Source organism: Oryzias melastigma, linkage group LG12 (assembly GCF_002922805.2).
Source record: "Oryzias melastigma strain HK-1 linkage group LG12, ASM292280v2, whole genome shotgun sequence".
Taxonomy (NCBI): Eukaryota; Metazoa; Chordata; class Actinopteri; order Beloniformes; family Adrianichthyidae; genus Oryzias; species Oryzias melastigma.
In genome coordinates this window covers 24,454,323-24,474,107 of record NC_050523.1, presented here as the reverse complement: position 1 = coordinate 24,474,107, position 19,785 = coordinate 24,454,323, and the positions used below count along the sequence as shown (strand labels likewise).

Sequence of the window (19,785 nt, the reverse complement as noted above, 5' to 3'; positions counted from 1 at the left end):
TAACTCTGTATTTCAATTTGAAAGATTACCTGTTTGCTTATTTGGTAACATTTTAATCAGCACAACCGCACTTATGTAACACTACCTTTATTTAGTCATTTTTACATGTTGTATTCACACACTAGACATAAAATCATGCAAAATCAGAAAATTCCATCTGGAAAAATGGGATTCATTTTGCTGTGGACACCTCAAAAATGTTTAACAAACTGTTTTCACAACATAGAATGAAAGTTTTAGGTATAATTTTAAAAAAACAACAATAATAAAATTTGTCAACAAACTAATCAACATTTCTTTTTTTCTTCTTCTTTTTTCCAGCTTTTTCCTTTTTTGCCATAAACTTTCTTTATTATGCTTGTGAAAAATAATAAAACTATTTTTTTGGGAAAACTTTGATCCAGCTGGATTTCAGGTCGCTGATCACAGGTGGGGGCGTGTCTGTCTTCTCCAAACTGTTTGCCTCACGCGGCGTCGGTGGGCGGGACTTTCACATGGAACCGTGGAGTTTCCTCAACTTTTAGACAACGTTGATGCTTGTTATTGTGGAAAATTCCTTTAGGCCCAATCCCAAAATAAAATAATGGTCAGTTTCCGCTTTGGATTTCTCATAGCAGACACCTCTATTTAGCTCCGCCTCCAGAGGTGTCTGCTATGAGAAATCCAAAGAGGAAACTGACCATTATTTTATTTTGGGATGGGGACATTAACTTACGAATTATTTATTAAAATAGAAGATCGTTTTTTCCAAAAACTATAAATAAATGCCATAATATCTCTTTAATTTAATAAAATCTCAATCACAGGATATAAAGAAAAGTTTAAGTTTATTTTAGACAGAGTTTAATTACGCTGATCTCACAGCTGCACAGCAGGACGCCTGAGCGCGAGTAATAAATATTAACCAATTAATTATGTTTTATTGACCGGGCGCGTACGTATATATAGACACATGTTGACATTTGCCAAAAAATGACGGGATCAAACCTCTGTATGAGTTCAATAACGTGATTCATTACAGCAGACCAGGAGAAGCAAACAGACGGTGTGTTTTGGAGCTGACGTTTGCAGAATGATGACCAGGACCCAACTGTGCTGGGTAAAGACTCCCCATCTTAACGGTGTGGAGGCAGGGACAATAACTGCTCCAAATAAGGTTCTCACCGCAGCATTTTAATCGCCACTGATGTGACACGGTTTCCTATCATGAACAATCACAAAGAGTACTTTGGATATTGTGACTCTTTTGTTTTTCTCTGTTCTAAAGAGCATCTTAGAGTACAGTTATCAAAAAGGTTAGTATAAATAAGAGGGAGCTGAGCAGAACCCCTCCTGATTGGACCAAATGAATCTGTGTGTGCGGCCCGTCTCCGCTCCCCTTCAGGCTCAGATCCGTTCACAGATCAGTGCCTGCAGCAGAGGACAAACTCAAAGTCACACAGAGGAATCAGACCAGCATCAGCTGTAAACACACTGATGGAGGGCTGGGCCTGAAAGGGAGAATTGTTTGGGTTTATAGTCTGACATTTCATGGTCATTATCCGTCATTACTCTCAGCGGGGAGAACACAAAGGTGTTGTGAGGCACGGTGAGGGCTGATGAGAGAAAGAAATGTCAGAGGCGTGGAGAGAAGAAAAGAGGATGAGAATGTGACAGAACAGCGGCGCTGGACAGATTGCAGGGGTTGTGTGCATTTTCAGTAAAGAGCTGTGATTATAGCAGTTATAGCAGAGGGAGAAAAAGGGACAGCACAAAGGTTATCTGCTGAAAGCGCCGCAAGAAAACAGCCCCAACCCATCATCGGGGGCTGAATGGCTTCTAAGTGAACCTGTAAAAGTCAAGCTGTAGCAGCAGCTGAACTAAACGCAGTTCAAACACTAAATCATTTACGCTGTTTGTTTTCAGTACTGGGGTGCACCGTGTGGGCGGAGTTTGATCTGCCACAGCAACTCAGACCATCCAAGCCCGACAGGCTGACATCAGCCAAGCCAACAGTCGTCAGAAAACAACCAACTCATATGTTTAAAGCGTCTTACCTTTTTGAAGTTGCACTCCAATCATCTACTGATCCATTTTCAAAGTGTTTCCAGAGATCTTTTAATTATGATTATATGACTTTTAGCCAAAATCGAAAAACCTGTCTCATTCTCTAGGACATAGCTGCTGCAGAGCGGCAGCAGTTCATTAGAAATTCACCTCAGAATTGTGTCTGGAACTACTGGCAGGGAGAAAGCAGTGAGGAAACCTTAAAGTCAGACGTAGCTGAAGCTAGTGTCCGGTTGTTAGCCAACACTTTAACGTTAAAGGGAAAATCTTCATCACAAAGTTTAAACATTTCACAGAGAAAGAAGATTCAATCAAATAAAGCTGCTGATTTGTTGAAACTTGTAAAAGGGACATTTGAGAAATTTCCTGAGCAAAGCTGAATTAGGTTGAGAAATTTGAGCACAGAAAATGTTCCTTTGAGTTGAAAAAATAACCAGTGACTGAGGATTTATGTAAAGAGAAAATATGATCAACCTGTTTGCCCTGAAAGATAATCAAAATCAAAAATGAGTGTTAAAAAGACCTTCTATGGGGGGAAATTTTCAAATCAGAAACCATTTCTACAAATCAATAACTTTTTTCAAGAAATCTTCATCATCTGCATAAAAAATATCCACAGATATTTTAAGATTTTTTAAACAAAATTTCTTGTAGTAGCATTTTATTTTGAAAATATATTTTCATAAACCAGAAGCTTAAAAATGCCAATCATGGCCCAGTTTGGACCGGTCTGAGAAAATATTGTCCAATTCAGACCGGTCCGTGGCCTTAAAAGGTTAGGGAGCACAGCGCTTGAGTGTTCAGGTGATGTTCTTATCCAGTTTCAGTCACTCCTTAACTGGAATAAAAACCGGTAATTACCACATCACTAACACATTGGTATTAACTTCTATTAAGGGAGTGGGGGGGGGGTATTGTGTATGCTTTTGGTTTTTAAATGTAAAATGCTTCAGGTTGTAAAAAGTACTTTTTTAAAAGAAAAGTTTGATTGGTTCTATCAATTTCCATACCGACCTTAACCTTAACTGTAACCAGGTGATGTCTAAGCTCAACTTTAAACTGTCATTCATTCACACCTCATCCCTCAAAAAAAAACAGAATAGGACATTTGGCCTCATTAGGACTGTCCAAAAGTTGTAATAATGCCTTATCATAGAGTCAGTAAATACACCAGAAAGTGTCCTAAAACACACACACTCCAACTCACCCAGACCTTTCGTCTTTTAATTGGTCTCTGACTTGGGCCCGTTATCGGATCAAGACGACCTTTGTGTCTGTGTTTACAGGTGTGCTCTACCTTTTTTCTTCAGACAAAGGCTGACAAAAAACAACATCATTGAAGACAGATGAGATTTTTCACCTGTGGATCACGGATACATCCGAGCCTCACGGAAACCAGGAGAAAACCATCCTGTCAGAAAGTTTATTTTACCAGAAAAGATCCAAAGAGGAAACAAAAGAAGAGCCTTTGACTAAAAAAAAAAAGAAAATGCATTTAACAGACAAAAACCAGAAGACTTTACTCCAATTATGGATTTATTGAGACTGCTGTTCCCACACAGCCTAATAATAATGCAGAGTATTCAGTAACCGGCTGTCTAATGTTACGAGGATGCTCATATTAACGTTTTCAAACTGTGGATTCATATTTATTATTATATCTAGAAAATCCCAGTTTTAGTGACCAACTTTTTTTTTCTGTGTTTGTCCACCTTAAGTCAGACGAGGCTGAAGTTGACGTCTAATTTCTTAGCTTCCACTTTGACAGTTATGGGTTGAGGGAGATCTATATCGGATTTTATTGGTTTTTCCACTATATCTAGTGTAGAAATAAAGTTAAAGCAGCTGTGGATATTTTACAGAAGATGAAGATAAACTTTATTCTCAAAAGTTAAGAGAACAAAAATAAATGAATTAATGAAAATATTGGTGACATTAAACCGGTCTGTGGCATTAAAAAGGTTGGAGATCATAGATTTACACCAAATTACAAGTTACTTTTTGCAAAAGAATGGATTCCTCTTATGAAATGTTAGAAATCATTCTGGCGTTCTCTGCTTCATCGACTGTAAACCACAGGCAAACATTTTACGTTTCGCTCCATGTCTCCGCCCCTCAGAAAGTCCAGGAATCCTCCTGAAGAAAATCCTCACTAACACCCAAACTGAGCTAACCTGTGGATGACCCGGAAATACAAACAGCCTCCAGGAGAGAGGACAAATGTAAAAAAACTGAGATTTTTGTTGTATGACGCATGACGCTTCATGAGCATCTCTGTGGTTCAGTGGTGGAGTGTCCACCCTGAGACTTGGACTCTGAAATGCAAACCTTCACCAGACCCTCAGAAACCAATGACAGCCCTCCAATCAGGCTCCTGATTGGTCCAATAAGCATAAGTCTAACTGCAGGGGCCCAGAGGGCCCGACCCCTCCTGTCTCTAAACTGGTTTGTTTTCTTGTATTTCGGAAAGTGATGAGAGCTGTGGTTACCTTATCTGCATTGTCAGCAGCCAGCAGGTTGGTGGCCAGCGTCTGCAGCTTGTGCTGGGCCATGTTCTTCAAGGCTGCCAGGCTGCGGCGCGTCATGGCTTGCTTCAAGTTTACTGCCGAGTGGCTCAGAGCGTCCACGGTGGCTGGAGCCAGCTCGTCACAGGCGTTCAGGATCTCCACGGCGGTTATCCCCATCACGCAGCGATCCAGCGCTCCTGGATCACACAGAGGAGACACAGTCCATTCATGCTTTGGGGTACAGGGAGTGATCCTCCTCTGCCTGCAGGGGGTGCTCTAGACTTCAGTCTGACAATGAGGGGAGAGGAGCAGTTCCAGCATTCAGAGCGTTTCTAAAACATCTTCATCAAGTTATTTCACAGTCCAGGTCGTCTTGGGACGCTGCACAAAACCAAACAACACCACAGATCAAGAAACTTAACAAACCACACTCTCCTCACCTGTATCCATCTGCCAGACATAGACAGAACCATCAGAGCATCCCACCACCAGGTAGTCGTCAGCCGGACGCCACTTGATGACTTGGATGGGAAAGAGGTGTCTCGAGGCCAGCATGATGCACTTCCTCTCCCGGAGGCTGAGCAGCCCAACCGAGTGGTCACTGGCCACTGAACAGACGCAGTGCTGCACCCGAGTCTGCAGGGAGAGGAGCGGTCACAACAGGAAATGCACACAACCATAATTACACAAAATATGTCATTTTTGAGATTTGTTGTGGTAAAATTGAATTGTCTTTCTGTGGAGCTTCTCTAACAAAGGGATGAATGTTTTCAGTTATTGTGTAGCTGTGGTCACACTGAGGTCAGTCACTGCTCAACACGAAGGGATTAACCCTTTATCACCTGAGGCGTCGTTGGTGGCGTTTAAACAAAAAATCTTTAATGTACTTCAACTTTTCAACCATTAACCTGATCATTCCAGTAGTGAATCTACTGGAATGATCAGGTTAATGGTTGAAAAGTTACAGTAAATCAAAGAACATTAACACAAAAACACATTTATCTTCATTCCTGACACTAAAAGTCTGAAAGGAAATGGACTGGGGTGTGCGTGACTCCAACAACAGAGACAAAACGGAAGTCCCAAGTCTTACGCTGCAGTTTTCGGGGGGCACGATGAGCTGCGTGATCTCCCCCCCATGAACACAGAAGATGTGCTTCATCTCTCCGGTGAAAATGTCCCACACAATGACGGAGAAGTCCACCCCTCCAGACACCAGGGAGCGCTGGTCATAGCGTGCCGACACCTGGTAGGGGTAGAGGACGCAGGTCACCTTGTTCCGATGACCTCGCAGTGTGCGGTGGGGGGGCCAGCCTGGAAAACAAGCCAGGACCACGGGAGTCTGAGATCATGATGTGTGTGGATACAGACACAACAGACACACTTCTCTTTTTCGAGGATTAAAACCAGATTAAATCTAATGGGGTTAGCATCTGATAAAAAGGAATTATTTGTCACAAAAGATAAAGTTTTGATCTCATTGTTTCAAATATAACTAGAAAAGTTGCATTACCTGCGATAATGCTAGCGTGAATGCTTTTTGCTGAAAGTATTCACATTACTGCTGAAGGGATTTGCCGAAAAAGCAAAAACTATTTATAAAATGTTTCATTTGCTAAAAGACTGAAACTTTCATTAAAGAATTATGAAAGAGTACTAAAGTTGACCTAAATTTCTAAAATAATTTGTAGTAAAATTGCTTAAAAATCCCTAATACATGCCAATTTTGCACAAATATTTAATGTTACTTAAATATAAGGCAAGCTCGAAATGAGCCCCAAAAGCTAGCCCGTTGCTTAAATACTAGCTAAACTCCAAAACAGCCGAAAATTCCTCAGTAAACTAAATTAGTCAAAAACTTTAGCATGTGTTGGTAAAATAGAAGCTAAACTCTAAATAAGTCAATGAAAACCTCGGTAGATAATAAATTAGCCAAAAATGTTAGCATATTGCTAAAATATTAGTTAAACTCTAAATTAGCCTAAAAAAAACCCCAATAGATAACAAATGAGCTTACCAAGCATTCACTCAAAATAAGTGCATTTTGCTGTGTTGAATGCTCACAACTTTGTTAAACTTTACAAAACTCTGACTCCATATATTATAAAGTAACAACTAATCGACTATTAAATTAGTCGTCCAGTATTTTAATGACTAATTGCGTCAGCCCTATTCATCCTGCATGCTGGCTTTCTCCTTTACTGGTGCGTAACAACGCACAGGCTCGTTTCTTCCTACAGGCGAACTAGGTAAGTTGCCTAGGGCCCCCAAGTCTCTAGGGGGGCCCCAAGCGACATGTTTAACTTTTAGTGAGTTGAATTAAAATGTCTACTTTTTCCTGTAGCTATTTCCTGTTTTTATTGAACTTCTTATATAAGTAAATATAGACTATACATAAAATCAGCTGTTGCTGATGGTTTTTGGTATTATTGAGTTTTTGAACTGCACTGTTAGTGAAGTAGCTGGTGACGCCCCAAAGAAATGGAATGAATGTAACCTGTAATTAATTAATTGAATTAATCAATTTTAATCGCAAAGATTTTTAACCTAATAATTGCTGTTAAAAGCCTCATTTTGAGGTATTTTCTGATAAAGGAAAAGTCTGACTTTCTCCAGAAAATCTCTAGCGTGCAAATCCGCGCTGCAACTTCTCATCTGTCCCACTTTTTTAAATGTATTTTTTTAGAGTAAATGTCCACCTGCACACCTCTGTACATTCCTTACTTGGAATACACAGTAAATATGTCACTTTCAAAAAAGGATCTTGGAGCAGGCAGGGCTGACATGCTTGCAGTTGTTGTTGTTGTGGCAGCTTCACCTCTGCGCAGCATGTGCTCGCCCTGCAGCAGCTGCACGATGGCCGTCTGAGTGGCAGGAACCAAGATGATGCTGCCGTCTTCTCTGCCGCACACCAGCCGGCCCTGGGAGGGGATGTACACGCTGGCCGTCACCTGTAGGGGGAGCCAAAGTCCACATTGTGAGAGGCCAACACACAAACAGACAGATACCACTTTTATCCTGTTCCATTAAAATTAAAGTTCAAAAATATCAAGTTTACAAACTGCAAGAAGTTGTTTTCTAAGAGAAGAGCAGCTGTATCGCTGTCTTTAATGCTTAAATGTTACATGAAATAGAGGAAGCTCCGTGGAGCATCCTGTGTTTTAACCTTGATGGGTTCTTCTTTGCCCGGCAGGACGCTGAGCTGGTCGATGATGCCTGCAGAGACGGGCTTCAGCTTATCGAACGCCTCCTGCAGGCTGATGGTGGATGACACCTGCAGCTCTGAACAGGAAGAACAGCACACACGTGTGAAATCAGGGAACCACAAGCACAAACTCGAGCAGGAATGAAGCTCGTCCTCAAGAATATGGAGCAGAAATGTCTACAGGAGGTCCAGGAAGGCTTTGGTCTAGAGACATTCACACTTCTGCTCAACAAACAATGATTTCATGTGCATGCACAACATCCCCTCAATGCAGGTTGGTGGACTTGTTGATAGTGAAGCAGAGGGCGAGGGGTCACCTGCACAGGTGGCAGCTGTCTGACGGGGCGTGGAGTCGGGAACGCTCCACAGGGACAGCCGGCCTGCTGAATCCCCCTGGATCAGGAGCTTGTGGAAGGGCTCCCGGCGGCCAAAGAAGAAGCGCGTGACAGGGGGACAGATGAGGAGCTGCAGGGAGAAGACACGGGTCACAGAGTCACTCTCTGAATCTCTCCTTTCTGCAGGAGGGCAGGTGAATCTCCCATGAGGCCTTGCAGCATCATAATCATACCAAACTGTGTTGTTTCTACTAGAGAAGTGCTAGTGTGAAGTGAAGCAGCTGGGCATGCTCTCCTGAGACCACAGAGACACGACAGCAGTAAACTGGACAACAGAACCACACACCTGAGAGTCAACACAACTTTACTGGAAACTAAAGCTCATCAAAGCACTTCCTAAAAACCAGCCAAATAAAACCCGTTACGCTGGGATGGAGGTCATGTGACCCACTGGCCAAGTTTTCTGGGAACCTCTGAATCATTTGTGGCCATCATACATGAGTGAGTGTGTGCTGGTGTGTATTAGGGCTGCCACGATTAGTCGACGACTTTTAAGATAGTCAACCACAGTATGTATCTCCACTCTGCTTGAAATGCCACTTGGAGAGAGGAGCATACTGTATTTTCACTGTTAGTGGGAACGTCACCAAATTTTCTAGTTTTTGGTCACATATTTCTTATGAATCCGTGGGATCTTTAAATTGAAAATCAAGAAGGATCCAGGGGTCTAGTTGCTGGGCTTCCCCTCAAAGGTGTTACAAATTCCTAAATGATATCTCCTGCTCCTGGAAAAACTCCTCTGGATTGCTCGGAAATGTATCTTAATAAATTGGATTAGAGTCACCCCACTGTCAGTCTGTGGTACAGAGAAGTTTTTAGTATACTTCCTCATGAGAGGCTGCACGCAGTTATGAAAGGAAAAGAAGAAATGTTTTGGTCAACATGGTCTCCGTTCTTAAATTACCTGCCTGCTGACTTAAAGGACCTACTTTAAAAGGGACAAAACGTTCATTTGTTCCCTTAGCTCATGAGTAAAGGTCTACGGCCTGGAACATCTGACTTCTGATGTTGTTGTGTATGTTTTTGATGTGCATTGAAGACCGTTTACGTTTCTGTGTGTTTTGTAGGTTGTCTGGGGATGGGGTGTGGAGGGGGGTTGTTGCTGTCTGCTATTGTTTGGACATTTTTCATATTTGAAATAATAAAAAAATAATAGTAGATTAGTTGCTTATTTATTTTTTCTTTTTCTTAAAGAGTCGGTCGGCCATTGTCTTTGGCACACATGCGCAGTAGTGCTAATCCGGGTCAGTGGTGATGTCACAGGGAGTTCTGGGAAGACTCGGGTACCATAACAACACGCCAATGACTTGAGAGCTTGTGTTCCACAGCAGCACTACAGTGATGCATGAACAGCTGAAGAGGAAGCACACTGTGACTGAGGATGATAACGATGAAGAGGGATCATCGTCTAGCTAAGCTAACATTAGCGCAAACAGAAAAAACTAAAAAAAGATGCTCCTCTATGATGGTAGAATTAAAATGAGGGGCGTTTCCCCACACTGTCAAGGCTAAATGTTTGTGTGCACCCCTGCAACCTGGACCCCATCAGAGTGAAATGTCTCTGCTGAAGGAATGTCTGCTCTAAAACGAGACTAAATCTTTCTGAAGACATGGAGAAATGATCACTTTCCTGCTACCAGCAAGAACATCCGACAGTCTGGAGTTCTATAGAGTCAGAGTGTAGAGAAGATGAACACAGTTGTGAACATTCAACACCACAAAATGAACTTTAGTTCTATTTGAGTCAGAGAGACTAAAACTTAATCTTTAGGGAAAATAGTTCCTCGTTTCAGATGCTGACCTCATTTGAAAATAATAATTGACGATTAAAATGATCGTTAGTGGCGACCTCACTTGTGTATCAGTGATGAATCTTTCTCCCAACAGTTGATGGAACTATGAAAGTTTGGGAGTGTCTGCCTTTTGGTAAAGCAGTAAACGAGCTGCAGATGCAGCATCATTCATATGAAGCTTTTGTCACGGGGGACCGTATGGGTGCTGAGGGTTTGGGTTGTAGGGAAGGGGGCATCTTTAGAGGAGCATAGGTGTGTCTTTCAGTTCCCTTGAGGCTCATGCAGACACCTTAAGGGGATAGTGAAGATGGAACGTACCATTATCGTGAGTGGTACTGTACACAGAACATATTCAAAGTTAGAGTAAAAAGCTGGATTTCTGTGAGAAAACTGAGAATGTGTCCAAATGCTCCAGAAACTTCATGGCAGACCCGTAAAATCCAACCCTTCCCATCATAGAGGAATGCTTTTATCCAAACTCCATCTTTCACAAAGGTCACAACCACAGCTTTTTCTGCAGAGATGTCATATTCTGCTCTGGAAATACAGATTTTACACATCTGGGGCTGACGAACACTTATTTTTTTCTAAATATGAATGCTCTATTTGCAAATATGTCTATGCTGATCGGGTTCCATGATGTGTTCTATAACAGCTGCAATGCTGTGCTGGAGGTTTTGCTGTCAGAAAATGCTTTTGCACAACTAACTAACTCACTCTTTTTAAGTAGAGGGGTCACATGACCTCCATCCCGTTACATTTGTTTTAAGAGAATCGTGCCGTCGGTCCACGTTCAGACGAGCTTTAAAACAGTGGTGAACATAATCACAGAGAACAGCTGCGCCGCATGCATCACTGCATGGATTTAAACAGCAGGCAGTAACTGAGCAGGCCAAGAATCGACCGTTCTGACGCTCTCCTGAGAACAGGTCCACTGACCTCTGCAAGAGAAATGAAGAGTTTAAATGTAAAGAGAGCAAAGACCTTTAATCCAGCTCCCCAAACCCAGCTGCTGTCTACAGGAGAAACATGCGTGAACCAGCGTGTGTTCTGTTTCTCACCACGGGCCTTCACAGCTCTACAAACACAAACGTTTCATCTGCAGTGACTACTCCTTTCACAGCTGTGTGGAGGATTCTCAAACACAGGAATTCCCAAAGCAACGTCATCACAAGTTAGAGCCTGAAAGATGTTAACTGTAGGTCTGTAAATTCAAGACTGCTGCAGGAACCCTGCTGGCTTTTTCCTCCCCGTCATGGAGAACATGATGATTCAGTGAGAACATTCAGAGGAATCTGGATTTCTGTGTAACATGCAGCTCCTGTCATAAAAAACTACTGCTGCTGCTGTCAGACGGTCAAAGCAGACTGATTACATCCACAAAGAAAACTAAACCTGAAACTCTCTTCAACTTTCTGCCAAAACTATCAAAACCACCAAGCCGTGAGCAGGAGGTGCCAGCAGCTGGAGCGTTGAGGTGATCCACCGGGTGATGGGATGACGCTGTGAGCACCAGAGGAGAGGGCCGCCGCGGCAGCTATGGTGGCAGAGCAGCGAGGGATGGCTGAGGAGAGTGCAGGGCGATGGGTTAATTCAGCTCCTCTGCGGGGCGTGGGGGCAGAGAGGGAATGTAGTGCCACCGTGTGCCAGATCACACTCACTGCACACCAACTTTAAACACACAGGAGGAAAGGAAGAGGACACCAGCACACAGTGACTTGGACATGGCTGATTTGAGAAACTAACATGTTTTCAGATGCTACTCTAGATTTAGGCAAAGTTTTTAGCAACATTGCTCCTTCAAAAAGTTGTCATATATTTCTACTCAAAGGTGTCAGATGAAGATGAGCGGCGTGTTCCTGTCACATGATGGTGTGCTTCATCCGTGTTTGACTCCAGAAACCCTGACTAAAAACCCAAAAGCAGCTTTGGGGCTTTGCATGCATCTTCATCAGCATGAAGACAGATGAGGAGGGTGATGGTGCTTCTGAAGGAGCAGACGGGCTTTAGTGGGAGAAGAGCATGAAACCAGAGTGAGTTCAGGCCGTCAGGCAGGAAGAGACGAAACCACGAGGGCACCAAAGCAGGACATCGTCCAGCTCACAGTCCTGACCCCCTCTGCAAACTACAGACACTTTTTCTCTGGGGCTTTTTCAGCATCAGTTCTATGATCAGGAAACAACAAGACATTGTTGGATTTATGAACTCGAAATTTTGGAATTAGAAAAATTTAGTTTTCATTATTGAGCCAGATCATTTAAATCAGGGGTCCACAAACTACGGCACACGGGCTGGATCAGACCCTCCTCCCCATTTTTCCCAGCCCCCCCACAAACTATCAGAAACGCTGATGGAGACCCACATAGAACGAGACTATTTATTCCACCCTTCTGCAGTCTGAACTATGACGGGAGAGGAGAGAATATTTATTTGGTTATTAAGGTGATATACTTTTCCTTATTTCTTCATTATTTTTTTCCATAATTTGTTTTAATCTCTGTTGCTCTTCAGCTCTTCGGATCATTGAGCTATTAAAATATTCAGCTCTTTTAATACTATCTTTTTCAAGCGTTTTGGCATTTACTAAGGATTTCTAGGCTAATTTAGATATTAGCTAATGTTTTAGCCACATAATAGCTGTTTTGGCGGATTTAGCCTTTTTCAGTTTTTTTGGTTTATTTGGCATTTAGATAATATTTCAGCTACATGCTAGCTGTTTTTGCTAATTCTGAATTGTTGTTGTTGTTTTTTAGGCTATTTTGGCCTTTAGCTTATATTTTGGCTACATGCTAGCTGTTTTGGCTAATTTAGCACAGGGTTTTTAGTTCTCAGTTTCAGCATCTTCAGCTATTAGCACTAGCATCTTCAGCCGCCACATTGTGGCTATGTGTGGTTTTCTGGAAAACCATAAATGTTTACGTTTAGACTGTGATTGTTACACTCTTTCTGTTGTCCTACAAACCGATCCCGGCCTCACATCAGAGAAGAAAACAGGTAAGTGGCCCTCACTAGAAAAACTTTGGGGACCCCTGATCCAAATGAATGCTAAAACTAGTACAGTCACTCAATAACAGAGTATTAAAGGCAGATAATGTCAGTCTCCTATTAAATAATTAGGATTAGATCAGCTCATTTATTCACATGAAACCCCTCTAAAGATCCACTCCAATGAAAATCATGTTTTAACAGGTTCTTGTGGCATTTTCCCACAAGCCTTCATCTCGCCGTGCTGTAGGGCGGAGAGGTTTTATATCCAGACTACCAGAAGATTTTATTACAGACACTGCTAATACATTTTATTTACTCTGCACTTTTTATTTACATTTTATTTATTCTTTCTCATTACTATTTTTAGTCATTTTAGTCTATATTTATCACACTCATATTTTTATCATGTCCAATAATCTGTTTTTATCTTCGTTTTATGTGTACCGCATTGTTCTTATGTAAATAGTTTTACTGTCTTCTGAGTGTGACTGCTGGTTTGCATGGATGAGCTACCAGACATGGAATTTCCCTCTGCAGAGATTAATAAAGTATCTTCTATCTTTTCTAATGATGGAGGACACAGCTTTATCCATTAACACCTGAGGCGTCGTCAGTGACACTTACAAAATCTTTAACATACTCTAACTTTTCAACCGTTTATTGAAAAGTTTATTGAAATTATTGAGTTATTGTGTTAACGGTTGAAAAGTTAGAGTAAATCAAAGAACATAAACACTGGAGCTCAGGTGTTAAAGTTTTAAAACTGCAGATAAACTAGAGAACTTGATTTTGGTTAAAATTGCATTATTATAATTAAATGCCACTAGGAACGCTTTTAAATCAGATCAAAAGATAATTGGAATGGAACTTTAAAATGTTTTCTTTTTCTAAAACTGAAGATTATTTGTTCAGAAAAACAGAAAAAAAGTAACTTTCATAATTATGTTTGCAGTTCTGTAGTATCTTCACCTCACAGCTCTGACGTGACGCTGCGTACGTTCATTTGCAGCCTCTGAACTCTACAGAGGACCTGCAGCGCTGGGAGTGAATGGAGCTGGAATCCGTCAGTGTTGCAGAGGGATGGGAGTGTGAGCCGCTGAGTCGATGCCAGCATTTCTATTGCCGTCCTCACACTTTGCTCCTCTCGTCTGGCTGAGCTGCAGGGGAACTTTGAGGTGAAGTTTGTCTGATCTGAGCACAGTTGAGAAAGGACCACATCACAGGTTCAGCATGTTCTGCTGTTGATTTTCATGTTCCGTCGTTAAAGACTCTGGATTTGACTGCTGGTTATTGAGTGTTCAGCTGTTAAAACGTGCAGGTGGGTCAGAGTAGAATCAGAAAAGTACAAATGACTTCCAGAACAAATACAATGGAGATGGACAGTTGAGTGAAGGAACTGGGTCAGAACTTCTCAAAATATTGTTTTTTTAGGCGACACTAGACTGGAACTATGCAGTCAGCAGCAGGAAGACACTTTCAGGAAAAGAAGAAGATTTATGTTTTTGGGCTCCGTCCCTAAGCCGGATCCGGCTAGTTGCTTTGGCTAATTTAGGCTTTTAGGATATTAGCTATTAGCTATTTTATCAGCTACATCGGGGGTAGGGAACCCTGGTCCTCGAGAGCCGCCTTCCTGCATGTTTTCCAATACACCCTGCTCTGGCATGTTCTTATTGGCTGGACTCACCCGAACCAGTCCCTACTCATGACTGATTACCTGCTATACAGGAAAACATGCAGGAAGGCGGCTCTCGAGGACCAGGGTTCCCTACCCCTGAGCTACATGCTAGCTGTTTTGGCTAACCTAAGTCTTCTTTTTTCCGTTTTTTTAGGCTAATTTGGCATTCAGGTAATTTTAGCTGCCTATCAGCTTCAGCGTTTTCAGCTATTACCTTCAACAATTTCAGCTATCAAGTTTAGTGTTTTCACCCATCAGCTTCAGCTTTTTTAGCCATCAATTTCAGCATCTTCAGGTATCAGCACTAGCATCTTCAGCAGCTAAATTCATCTTACAGCATTCACACTAACATTATCACAGGTAATGCTTTATATTTAGTTCATAATTATGTTAAAAAGTTACAGTTTTAAAGTTTTAATCATGTAGTTTCATTGTTTTCAATAAATGTTTATCCTGTTTGGCCCGTGACCTAAGGTGTGTTTTGGATTTTGGCCCCCTGTGTGATCGAGTTTGACACCCCTGATCTAAACCAATCAGCAGGCTGTTTGTGGTGGCACAAACGTAACGCTGAGAGTTAAATTTTGAACACAAAATCAAAGACAGATTGAAAGCAAGATGAGACACTACTAATCTAATAACGTTTGTACTGCAAATGTATTTTTTTTAAGACTAAAGAAAAGTTTGCAAACGCAAAAAGGTTTTTGAAAGCAAACATGAAACATTTTTATTTGCAAATCAATTTTCTTTTTTTTTTGCATCTTAGAACATTTTTGAATTCAAAACTGTGACTTTTGCTTGCAATGTGGTGGCACAAAAATCACTCCTTAGTATTTAAGTCCCGTGATGCTCTGCTGCAGACTGGACAGTCCACCCATGCCAGAGTTACTTCAACACAGAGTACTGACCTGAACTATAGAGAAAAGTAACCAATGGAGAAGCAGGAATCTGAACCTGTGGTTTGGTCCTTTAGAATCACATTTGGCTTCATCTAAACTGCATTCTATATACGATTTATTTTTAAGGCTAAAATGAAGTGACTCCAGATTTAAAGCCTGGCTCTCTCTGCGGTTAGTCTTTGCAGCTCATCCAGGATGGAGACATGCTCCCTCTTCCTGCCTGGGGCTTTCAGAGCAGTTTTCTGGGGCTTACGGGAGCCTCTAGAGGCCGGTGTTGGTATAGCTGCTCTGGGGTGTAGAGCTCCAAGTCGTACCCGCTGGCAGGGAGGCATATCACCTCCACCGCCACCTCCTCCTCACCTCCCTCTTCTTCCGTCTGAGAGAAGCGAGGAGGGCATGGGGGGGAGGGGGCGTGGCAAACAGCAAACATAACAAAAGGCAGATAAAACAAATTAATACATACAAGACAAGAAATCATAAATACAATTATAGATACACAAACGTTTACACGCACAGATACCAACACAGGGAGATCGAGAATGAAAAAACAAAAGAGGGAGCCGGGTTGACCCGTGCAGTCCCGGGCCGCTTCATTCAACGTCTGCCGCCACGGGGCTTCACGGGTTCAACGCCAAAACAAACGGAGGAGAAAGCTGCAGTCAGACGACCACTGAGCCTCATCACTGCTTCAGCTCAAAGGAGGAGCTAGAAGAGCTTACAGTTTGAGGAGTAGTTTATTAAGGATACGTTTTAGCTCACATTTAGGTATTATCAGGAGTTAATTAGTGTGGAGAACACCAGAGTGTTCCTCTTCACATTTAAATGGTCAATTAACCCTCTAACACCGGAGCTCCAGTGTTTATGTTCTTTGATTTACTGCAACTTTTCAACCGTTCACACGATCACTTCAGTAGATTGTGAGGGAGAAAAGCAACTCGACGAGCCGCTTCTGGAATGATCGTGTTAATAATTGCAAAGTTACAGTACGTTAAAGATTTTGTGTTTAAGCGTCACCGACGACGCCAGCAACAGTTAAATATTCTTCTTTCTTCAGGTTTGCTTTCCACCTTCAGAAAAGTGTGTTTAATCTTTAATTATCTGCTTGGCTTTGCAGAGGCAGAGATGAAGCTGACATTTAAAAAAAAATAAAGTTTATTTAAATCTACCCTTTTTAAACATCTACCTCACTCAGCTGTCTAAACGTTCCAGGTGTCTGTAAAGCTTTTTTTTAATGTTAAATATTTTGAAAGGAAAAAAAATGTTTTTTCTTTGGGGAAAGAGTCTAATATTCACAAAAATGTTTTTTGGTTTTTAGTAAATAAATATCTTTATGATGAAAGCTTTGCTATTCTTGAATTCAAAAAGGGAAAACGTGGTCATGTTTAGAATTCTCGTCATAAATGATAGTATTTAGAGTTAATCGACTCTAGATCTCTGAAAGAACAGGTAGGGGATGCAGAAGGCTGACCTGCTTGTCTGCACGCTCAGCGATCTTGTAGATGAGTGGAGGAATTGAACCTTCTTTGGTTTTCCCAATGTCACTGCGGAAATGTTCACTGGCAGACAGACAGCTGAGGACACAAAAGACACCAGACTTAGAAGATTCTGTGAGGGCCGCTGCTCAAAAACATTTGACTCTTTTCAAGATTTTTTCTTGTGGATTTGTCACACTTTAGATTTTCTTTACGTTGAATTTTCCTCCAAGTATTTGTTCTGCTTAGCTTCTTAAAAATAGTTATTCCCCTGTTTTGTTTAATCATAAATACAACAGATTTTATCACATTGTTCTTAAAACGTTAAGTTAAAGACCAACTCAAAATTGTGCTTGAAAAATATGCTATTTTTCTGATAAAGGAGAACAAATATAAAGAAAAAGATTAAGACTGCATGTCTCAGTATTTCTTATTCAAATCTTTGTGAGTCAGGAACAGAAACAATTCAGTCAAATCTGTGATGTAGAAAACCCACTGAGCAACCACAGGCTCCCTGCTCCTCTCCATTCTGATCATCCACTTGTAGACAAATAGATCCATGAACGTCTTTGTTTTCCTGGTCTGAGCTGGAGTCTGGATCTAAACTGGATCTGAACGATATTCCTCACCATTTTCAACTAGGAGTTGTGAGGGGCTATAAACTAGAGGGAGAGTGTGTAAACAAAGGCATGATGGGAAATAAGAACAGGCCATCAGTCCCAGATGCATTTCTAATGAGCTCATGTTGCTCTGCAGTAACTTTGTCCTTTTTTGTTTGTTTATAATAAAAATCAATAAATATAATAAAAAGACCACTGCTTTGAAAACAGATCTCAAGATGATCTGAGTGGGACTGTAACTGAAGAACATAAACATTGGGAAACTGCCTGTATAGCTTGTCAAAGTTGCTAGAACTATGAGTTTCAGCCCACAACTATTGGCATGACACACAAATGACTGTGTCCGATGAAGAGTTGGGGAGCAGCAGGTTACCTGGCGGGCAGCTTGTAGATGTAGCTGCAGCCGTCCTCGGTCCAGATGATGACTTTGTCAGCTGCAACAAACTCTCCACCGGTCCAGGACTGGTCGCTTTCACTGGCCACTGAGCAGAGCAGCGAGTAGTCTCCTGCATCAAACACCTGATGCACACACACACACACATACAGAGTAATGCACGACTGCAGCACTGATGCAGTCAGCAGCACCTGAGCAGACGCTTCAAGGCTCTCACCCTCCAGTATTTGGAGCAGACGACCAGCAGACTGCTCTGAGTGAAGCTGCAGAAGGAAATGCTCTGACAGCCCTGACAGTAGATGGGTTTGGATTCCTCCTCAAAGACAGGGTCCAAGTCCTGAACAAACACATCATGCACAAGAGCATCAGCTGATCCTCAAATCATCATGGGCAATCACAAAATCACAAATCGGTTGGGTTGGGTCAGGTAAAGTCGGGTTAAGTTAAGGTTGGTTAGGTTAGGTTGGGTTGGATTGGGTTAAGTTGAGTTAGGTTGGAAATGTTTTTTTCAAGGACTCAAAGCCAGAATAATGCACGTGCAACCCAATCAACAGAGGTTTACGTCCATACAAAGATATGTCAGTCATAGGATAACTAGGCTTGAAATTATAGCTTGCTTGAAAGGCATTTTGAACTGTTAAGAAAGTGTACTAATTCCTTTGACATCAAAGTTGACGGGGATGTACCTGCATCTTGCTGACCTCAGCCGTTATGATCCACACCTTCAAGATTCCGGTCACCGACACAGCCACCACAGTGTCCTCTGCAGAGACACGCTGGACAGAGTGAGGCTCCGCACAAAATGCAAACGCTCAACCGATGATGATCATAATAGACTGGATCTTTGTGTGCATTTCCAGGCGCAAAAGGGCTTTCAATGTGTATCCATTATTCATTCACTCTTGGTGATGATAAACTACAGATGTAGCCACAGTTCAAGTACAAGACCTGTTTCTATTCACAATCTGAGAACATCCCTCATTCAAGTGGAGTTTAGGTTCAGTTTCTTCCCAAACAGGAAAACTAGTCAGTGTTAGTTCTCCAGCACGCTAATTAAACACACTATAGCACAAGTTTTTAAAAACCTGATATATGAGGAGTTGGTGCTTTTCACACTAAAGTGCATCTCATCATGCAGACAGTGACTACAGTTATTCAACTATACATGTAAATATGTAAATATATCCCGGTAAACATACAACTGAAATTGTTTCACAGAGCTTTACAGTACGTCTGATTGGTTGTTTTTCTGCAGCAGCTCAGAGTTTCTTATTAAAGCTAGCTTGGTATCGACACAGGCTGCACCGACTGTTTTTCTGACTGTATCACTTCACACAAACACTGATCCTCAGCTACAGGCTGATTTCACTGTCTGCAAGTGTTCATGTTTGCAGGGGGGCGGGTTTTAATATTGACACCCATGTAGAGTTCACAAAGATGGAATAGTTTCATTTAAACTTAAAAACAAAAAACAGTGATCTCCGTCAGCCCCTCAGTCTCTCCACCGTCTGTGTTTCCTCATGTAGAGCAGCTGGTCTGAGACAAACCAGACTTCCAAATGAGCAAAAGCAGGAAAGGTCTTCAATAACAAGGATGAATAGCTTTAAAACTCCATCATTTGTTGAAGATACCGTTTTTCCAAAAACATTTTGCACCAAAAAAAGTCATACATCCTTCCATAGACCAATGAAGCCCACTTCCATCCATTTATCCCTCCCTCCTTCCATCCATCCATCAAACCATCCCTCCATCCGTCCATCCCTCCATCCCTCCATCAATTCCTCCATCCCTCCA

General features: G+C 41.8%; 1 protein-coding gene across 1 annotated transcript in view; it reads right to left on the bottom strand.

Annotated features, from left to right (window-relative positions):
• The window catches only part of LOC112144163 (WD repeat-containing protein 7), a gene marked incomplete in the record, with an annotated part of 98,246 nt that overhangs the window by 73,601 nt on the left and 4,860 nt on the right, over positions 1–19,785 (bottom strand). The window contains 11 exon segments of the mRNA XM_024268505.2: positions 4,536–4,750; positions 4,994–5,189; positions 5,647–5,867; positions 7,372–7,504; positions 7,720–7,835; positions 8,076–8,223; positions 15,759–15,881; positions 16,974–17,076; positions 17,971–18,116; positions 18,209–18,328; positions 18,678–18,754. Coding sequence (XP_024124273.1) covers positions 4,536–4,750; positions 4,994–5,189; positions 5,647–5,867; positions 7,372–7,504; positions 7,720–7,835; positions 8,076–8,223; positions 15,759–15,881; positions 16,974–17,076; positions 17,971–18,116; positions 18,209–18,328; positions 18,678–18,754 — 1,598 coding nt within the window.